General features: G+C 56.5%; 1 protein-coding gene across 1 annotated transcript; it reads left to right on the plus strand.

Moving 5' to 3' along the window:
* Positions 1–4,487: 4,487 nt before the first annotated feature.
* Positions 4,488–5,519, plus strand: MFIFM68171_10674 (uncharacterized protein; the record flags this gene model as incomplete). Its single annotated transcript, XM_071066093.1, has 1 exon — positions 4,488–5,519. The coding sequence occupies one exon, from the start codon at positions 4,488–4,490 to the stop codon at positions 5,517–5,519; it is 1,032 nt and encodes a 343-aa protein (XP_070922194.1).
* Positions 5,520–8,692: the final 3,173 nt, after the last annotated feature.

The raw sequence follows: 8,692 nt of genomic DNA on the forward strand, positions 1-8,692 counted from the left end.
AGTCATCATCTTTTTGTGGCGACGCGTCTTCGGTCTATCATGAGGCAAAAAAAACCTGCATTTTCGGTTCCACCGCGATTCGATTTCCTCGTTACCGCTCTTTGGAGGAAATGCAAGCCAAGGCGGACTCGCCAAATGCTAACTCTTGCCTTTTGCCCTTTCCCCGATGCCGGACAGCCGACATCGCATCGTCGCAGAGAGGGATCCCGCATCAAGACTGGTCCCCCGTCTTCTCCCCTGTCTAGCTGGACGAGGAAGCAGTCGTCGAGCGGATCGATGATGCGGCGCGCCCACAAAGTCCCTGCAGTGGGAAGCTAGAAAGACGTTCATGTGCCCGAATGCTGAGCGGAAAAGTGGCCCAATGGTGTCTGCGAGGCAGGAAGAGGGAAAGGGGTCTGCTGGATCTTCCGAGTCAGCGCTGCCGAGTCGCAAAACGGGCCTTCTCCAATTTCGAGATGATGGCAAGACGCTCCCGGCGGATCACTTGACTGGCTGCATCTTCTTGGACCATGCCCAAAGTCCCCGAACAAGCAGTTTCAAACCGGAGATGACACGGCACGCGCGGGGAAGCCGGGGGAACGCGTTGTGAAAGAGGCGTCGGATCCTCGAATGAGCAGCGAGGTCGAACAGAGAGGTCGCAGTCCTGCTTTTTGACACTCCGGTGCTTGCAATTGGACTCAGCATCACGGGACATGGGAATACTTCCCTGGCTGGTAGGATGCCCGACGGTCAAGTGACCGGGGGGGCGGTTGTCATGGGATCGACATTTCCCCGAGCTGAGCGGCAACTGACGGGTGAGGCGACGGCTCGCCTGAACCGCGGTAGCGACCAGGGTCTTCGACCTAGCCCCGGCAACGGCTTCTGGCGGGGGAGGTGGCCTTCTCTCGGACGGGTAGCCGCGCAAGCCACAGCCCACCTTGCCCTGCAAAAGAAACGAAGATTCAGCACAATAGAGGGGCAGTCTGGGGAAATCTCCGATGAGGTTGGTTCAGAATGTGCACCGTGTAGAGGTACACTGGAATACACCGCACAGCCTGGTGATACGCTTGTCGATCCAAGGGCAAATCATACACGCCCGGTATCCGGCCCGATCCTGTCGGTCCTTGGGGGGGTCAGGGTCCAGCTTGTCGCCAAGTTCGACCAAAGCTGGCGCAAGCGCAAGGATTTCCGGCATTTCATCCTCCCCCCTAGTCATCCTTTCTCCAGATCGTGATCAGAGTTCTGATCCACAGCTATACAGATACCCCCAGCTGCATTAAGGTATCTTTGCTAGGCCGACAGGAGTTCATATTTGAACAACCTAGACAGGAACCATCGCCGGTATTAGGGCAAGCCACAAAAGCGACTTGCTCATCCAGAGGCAATAAATGGGCACATGCCCGTTCTAGGCCTCGACATTTCTGTCCAGAAGCGGCATCGCACATTATCCAGGTTTCAAGCTTTTCTAACCAATCAGCAAGCACGGCCTCGGTCTTTCTCCAAGAGGGCGGCCGAGAGGGCGTCAGATGGACAGCCAATGATGCGCGAAAGCAGGGATCCGAATTCACACACCTTTCTGCTCACCTTCTGCACTAGCATGGGATGGCCGGATAGCCCATCCATGACACGGGATCGATGAGAGGCTGGCGTTGGCTGCCGACTCTTTTTCCCCCTCCTTTTTTGCGCCGTTGGGGATGTTCAAAGTGGCCCCCTGGTGTCCTTCCTTTCTGGAAGCAGGCCCCGAGCCAGACAAACACTTCGAGACCAGCCGGCGATTGCAGATCCAGCCTCTTGACCCCGAGAGCACTTACCCCACGGCTTACCGGATCGGGACGTCCGTTGTGAAGACCCAGGCGCTGAGCGAGGTCAGGTTACCAGGTGAGCAGCCAGTCAGTCTCCCGGATGGGCGAGGGGGCCCAACGGAAAGTAGGGTCGCCCCGGCAGCGCGCTTGTTCTGTTTCATGTTGGTACTCTCGACCGGCGTCTCTTAGACGCAGCCAGACAGATAGAGCTTAGCGACTGGACTCGGCCGACCCAATTTTACGACATGCAGCTACGCGTTTCTGGAAGCGGCTGTCAATCTCTATTCTGACCATCGGGGCATTCATGCTCAAACTATCCAGTCAGCTAATGGATTGCGGGGATGCCACTGGCGAACTGCGACACGGGCGTAATCTTGCCGTCATAACTCATGGCTTGACACAATCTCTCGAGAGCGAATGACGCCTTCTCTCTGGCCTGCGCCAACAGACGGACGAGTGTTCTCGAACGCTTATGGCAGCTTGCAGGTGCTCAAACGGCTCTGTCCAGTAATGGATGGCTCGGGATGGTTGAGGGCCACTGCAAGATAGATTGTGTCTGGGTCCGAGGCGAGAGCCTCTTGCAGGAAGGGGCCGGCGGAGCGTGCCATCAAGCGGCAAGTTAATTTGGAGAAAGTTGCATGATGTTGGGGGTCAGGAATATCGACTGTGGCGCCCCATGGCTCTCTGCTCTGGGCACGCTCATGGCACGCGCGCCGGCTGCATCACGGAGGACCATCGGAGAACGTAATAGGTTACGTCGACGCAGGTGGGTGCGGTGAGGGTCAATCTATCCCTATCACAACTCACAAAAGAGAAAAAGAAAATAAGTAGAAAATAGACCAGAAGTCCCAGAGACACGGGAAAAGTGCGGGCTGCATGCTGTGTTATGTATTGTACTTAGGTAGGGTAAGGTATGAGGTACTTGCTCAAATACGCTCAAGCAACAAGACGGTATCTCTACTCTGCAGTATGATTCAACTGGGCGTGCTCGATTAGCCGAGACTTGAGCGAGTTGCTCGTGAGCTCTGCGGCCCTTGGATAAACCAGTAATAAAACACGCTGGGCGGTGGCGGTTTTTTTCTTGCGTGGGGAGGTTCAAAGGATGACTCCTCACTTCACGGCACACGGCTCATGCAAGCTGCTGCTGCGCGGGCCCTTCGCTTCGCGCCGTGCTGTGATACGCGCTTCCTCTGCCATCCGCCAGACGCGTCATAAGACTGTGTCGGGCCGGAAGCGAACACGAAAAGGCGTGCTGCCGCGATTCGTTGCGGAAGCGTCTCGTCGGCGACAGCAGCCGTCCTGACAGGCTCGAGGTGCTAGAGAATAAAGAGATCAGGGCGTGGCGGGGCGAATCCAGGTGCTCCAGGGCGGGGTTGGCTGCCTGTCTTGGCAGAGGGGGTACAACTACGTACTACTAGTAGTAGTGTACCGCATGGTTCCGAGACGGGTGCCCTGTGGCGCGGGCAGCACTGACCACATGCAGCTTTCAGCTCCGGTTGCATGCGGCCGACCAAAGCCGACCAGCCCATTCGCCTGATGTCGGTCGGGGAATTTTGTCATCCAGCATTGCGCAGACGCATATTGCTGCACAGCCCACCACGGAGGTCCAGCTAACCTCCTCCCCACCGGCTTTGCCTGCCTCGGAGTCGGCGACGACTTGCCGTGCTAGCGCCAGGGGGGTTGGCCTTGCCCGTCGCTTTTTCCTGTTCCTTGTCGGTCTCGAGCTTGGCTCCCGTCGTTGTTTCGCTGCCGAGGGGGTGTCGAAACATGGTTTACGCCGAAAGTGCGTATGTACTTTCGTACCCCCAAGCGCGGATCGCCAAAACCAGGGCGGGGGGGGAACGGAAACGAAACACCAAGTACAGTACCGCGGCTTCGATTGGCGGCTGTCCCGGGGAAAAGGGTGAAGTGACTGTCTGGCTGACCCAGGAAATCTTCCGACGAGCGGCAGGCGCACACAGACAGATGCGGATGCAGACGCAGGCGCAGGCGCGGACGCCGACGCCAGGCCGCGGAAACCCGAAGCACCCTCTCTGTCATCAAGAAGAAGCTGGTGCTAGCGCTGGTGCTTGTCCTGCTGCTGCTGCTGCTACTGCTGCTGCTGCAAGGCGAGGTAATCTGCCACCCTATGCACCACTGAATGCGAGGACGCGGCCAAGAAGGGCAGAGGATAGAGTAGTGCAGGCACTTTTGAGGCACTGCATGCGGGTCCCATTCCCGTCCGTGTGGCCACTCCGTCCCATGCACACGCCCCTCCCCAGGCCCCCTCTGCCTCTCTGTCTCCTGCCTCGACGGCTGCTCCTAGTGTAGGTCTCCGGCCGGATATGCCCACTAAAAAATGATAAGCACTTTCCCGGGGCCAAATGCCAGAAGAAGTTGGCTCCCAAGCGAGGTACCGAGCCCGGGAACAACGAGCCGTCCCAACTATAACACCCCACCGCACCTCGATAATACGAGCTTTCTCACCCTCCTCTTTCTTCCTCACGGTCCTCGTCCAACCCCCCTTCTCTTCGTCCCATTTGCGGTTGCTGGTGTGCAAGCTAAAATTCCCTTGTCGTGGGACCGCCCGGCTTCCGTCACCTTTTAGTCACCTTTATCACCTTTGCTCACCTTGTTTCTTATTTACTATTCGTCTTCCGGCTCCTCGACACTTCGTCCCCAAGCGCTCACACCCGCTTCCTCCCACCCCAAGCCAGTCCCACCATAATGCCGCCCCAGCTATTACCGGCCTCGGCCGCCGCCTTTGCGCCCCGCGCATCCTCGGTCAACGTCGTGCTGGGCTCCAAGGTCGAGCCCTGGCTGACACAGACGCTCAAGCGCATCAACAAGATCAAGCGCCCGCTCAACAGCGTGCCCCAGCATCAGAGATGTCTGACCGAGACGCTGTCGTCTCCCCACGCCATCTGGACCCTGGCGACGCTGATGCTGCCCAAGGCGCCCGAGTCGGAGCTGAGGAAAGACTCGAACCCGCTGATCGAGGCCATCTTCAACTACCAGCTCATCCACCTCGAGGCCTACATCGTCCACGTCGACATGGTGCTCAGGAACGAGGTCGCCTACAAGCTGATGCCCGAGACGATCGAGACGCTGATCGAGTATCACAAGGACATCCACTGCGTCAACGCCAAGGCCAACACGTACGACTGGTCCGAGAAGGAGCAGCAGTGTAAGAAGCTGCACCAGGATTTTGTGCAGGCCATCAACAAGTTTGTCTTCCGGACACACGTGTCGGCGCTCGAGGGACTCGAGGAGGATGGTGCCGGGGAGCTGCTCGGAGGGAAGAGCGAAGAGGTCAAGAACAGCATCATGGGCCTGCTCAAGCCCTTGCTGCCGCCGCCGCCGAGGATTGTCGACGTGGTCCGCCAACCGCCGCTCCTGCCCAGCTCGCCGGCCGGCGCTGCGCTGTGGTCCCAATCACCCACACCGTCCTCGATGCCCGCCCCCGTCGAGTCGTGGAAGATCTTGCCGTCGAGCCCTGGCGTGGCCTCGACTTCTGCCGATTCGGGCCCGTCGATCTGGGCCACGATCGGCATGAGCGAGGTCCAGATGCCCTCTCCGCCGCCCGCATTCAGCCAGCCCTACTCGTCGGCCGGGCTATTCTACAGCTCGCCGGTCGTGACGGCACCCATCCCACATCTTCCACTGCCGAGCGTGCTCGCACCCCAGTGCGGTGTCAGTGTGGGATACAACTCGTTCGGCTGGGACAACCGGTACCAAGAATATACGACGACGATGTGACAATCACCACCAGGCTCCGGAACAACACCAACAACACCGACAACAACGACAACAACAGCTCACCCAGTCGTGACGACCTCTCTATGAAAGCGCGCGGGATCCTAAGAAGCGCTGTTGGTCAACACAGCCTGGGCAGTTTGTGAGTTCGCGGAGTCGTTTACGAAAGTACGGCGGTAGGGATATCCACGTTATACGACCACCCATACCACCCCGGAAGACATCTCGAACGTTTCCGTTAAACTCTGCATGGGTTTGGAGCGACTCTCGGACCATCCGCATACCCTCCATTTCGATGCATATATCTGGGTTGGTTTCCTTATTCAGGGACTTATTTTTTTTTTTTAAGCGAGCGAGCGTCAATTTTCTGGGTTTGCGTTTGATTTGAGTTTCTTTTTCGGGATACCACTACTATAGCCGCGAGCTCGGTCACAACCTTTTTCTGTTTTTCCTTTCTTTTTTCCCCTCTATTTCGACACCTAATGGCCGGATCCTGGGGCGGAGATATTGATTTGCATTTACAGCATGGAGGGCGGATACAAGGTGGCTTTTGTTTTTTTGGCTTAAGAGGAGACGCAGCAATGCAAACCCCCCCAAACCTCGGCAGAGACCGAGCAGAGAACTCGTTTTGGATTTTTTTTTTTTTTTTTTTTTTTTTTGGATTATTTTATTTTCCCCTTTACCTCATCTGGATCCCTGTGGGACGGAAAAAGGCTCAGGAGGCTGGTTGGCTTTAAACATATACCCCCAAGCGAGTGTCTCTCTTGAGCACGCGTGTCCCCTTCACTTCTTGCCCTTCCACCTTTATTCTAATACCTCTTGTCTCATGGATGATGTTCACGGCCTTTACGACGACGGATTTAATCCCCTATCCCTCCGGGTTTGCGACAACATCCTTTATTTTCCCTTCTGACGACGAAGCGGAGTTTGCACCATCTGCTCGGCTTGATGTTGGGCGACGACGAACTACCGCTCGACGGCGGCAAGGGAAAGGAAATAGACACGGCTCGCATATTTTGAGTGGATTCGGGATCAAGAGATACATGACACGACACGCCTCCATCGCCGGGACTGGGTCCTCGTTGGATGCGGGATGCCTGGAATGTTTGATCATGTTGCGGTGACGTAAAGGCCGGTTCAGATACATGCATCTAGCCTCACTTGGGGCCGCAAAGCATAGCTGGGACTATGGTATTGCTTATCCGAGGCAGACACTGGTTGTCGACAAGAGCAAGGTGACTGCTCAACGCAGCAAAGGGAAGTTCTGGAGTTAGGATCGCGGCAGGGCGAAACTGGGCCGACCAGGGGAGAGAAGGCGGAGACAACTGGTTGTTACACTTCTCTCTCCCTGTCGCTCACATTCAGGCCAGGCCTGGACTTGGAGTACGGCGTCCGTACACTTACACCTCGGAACGGAAATTTGGAACGGGATTACTGCTACGATAAGCACACCGGCTTCGATACATTGCATACCGACTCGGCTCGACACGACCTGCTAGACAGGACTGAGGATCGAGGGATATGTTGTGGCTTCGAAGCGCGGGGCTGCTTGCTTTCGTAAGTCAGGTCAAGGTTTTCCAAGTTTTCCACACCGGGCAATAAGCTCGGGATGTTCGGAACGGGCCAGGTCGGCTTGAGTGTGGGTGGAGGATGCGCGGCTCATCTCACCGCATGCTTGCTCTCGGGTTTGCATCTCACAACATAGGGATGCGGCTGCAGGGCAAGACGAAGCTGGTTGGATCTGGAGGTCACGGCTTATTCTTACTATTCCGGGAGGTAAATTGAGCTGCGCTCTTGTTTCCTTGTGTGTCTAGAAGGATGAGTTGTGTCCGCTGGGGCTGATTGGCATGGGATGCTGGACTGGAACTGGGGATCAGAAGGGGGGAGGGGGGGAGGAAGGATGGAAGGATGGAAGGAAGGAAGGATTTCCGCCCTGGATGGCGGCTGGAAACTACAACACACAAAACACACAGGCAGGTGTTTTTTCGTTAGTTTGTCGAGTATAGTCTTTGGTACAGTAGCGCTTTTCCCTCTACTCTTGGAACACACACACACACAACACACTAGTAATTAATGCAAGAAAGAAAAAAAAAATTTAACGAGCGCAGTGCTGTGTCGCATGTGATGAGCATTGTTTTGCGATGTTGCAATGGCGATTTAGCCGCTAGGCAAGCAAGGTAAAAAGCACATTCCATTTCCTTTTGGTGTTGAGAACTTTCTATGTAACGTTTCTTGGGTGCAACCCTGCCCTGCTTACAAGGTGATGGATGATGGAGAGGGTCTACGACGCTCGACGGAGTGCTGGGGCTGGGGTGCCCTTCTGGGGACGTCTGTAAAACAACAGATTTGCAAAACCGTTGCATCACTTTCACATGCAAATCCTTGCGAGGTCGGTTACACTGGGGAGTCAGGGAGTGGTAAATGAAAGGGAGGGTGCAAAGAGAAAGGGGGGGGGGGGGTGTGGGGGGTGCAATAGGTTATGAGCAAGGCTGCACACGTTGAGCACGGTGCCGCTCCTCGGATGCTGGTGTTTTCTCTGCGGCACGGCAGGTCAAAGTAACCCTCAGTTCAGGCATTCTAGGGGTGCTCTTCCGATCCCAGTCCAGGGCGTCGGGACGGGAAGGGCGCGGCCGAGCGGCCGGGCATGCTGGGGTGGGTAGGGGCTGATGGTGGACGGATTCTTTTCCACCCTGTGTTTGTTCTTTGTTTTTTGGGGGGTGGGGGGGTGTTTAGACAGCGGCTGGATCCAGAACGCTGCCTGTTTGAACTCGGAATTGCCCGAGGCGTTTCTTGTATTACCTTGAACGTGGAAGACACTCCGGGGAAAAGGCCTTGGACACCGACGCCCGGCTGCGGCTGCTCTTCCCTGAGCCTCGCGCCCGCAGGCTGGTGGGAGAGAAGGTTTCGGGCATTGGCTGGATTACGGCTGTGCGGGAAGATGACAGTTGCCGGAGGCTGGGGTGCTGTTGTAGAACCTGCGGCTGTTGCCGGGTGAAGCGTTGGGCAAGGCAGACAAAGGACCCTAACCCTGATCCACATCTTACTGCAGCATTCATCAACGGAACTTTCCAACAACCACCGGTTTCTGGAAACAATCCATCCCCTCCCCCCCTTCAATCTACGGTGGGCAACCAAAACCACTTAAAGCCAGACGCCCCGCCACACATCCCATACCA

This window comes from Madurella fahalii (genome assembly GCF_045866475.1).
Source record: "Madurella fahalii IFM 68171 DNA, scaffold_6, whole genome shotgun sequence".
NCBI classification, from domain to species: domain Eukaryota; kingdom Fungi; phylum Ascomycota; class Sordariomycetes; order Sordariales; genus Madurella; species Madurella fahalii.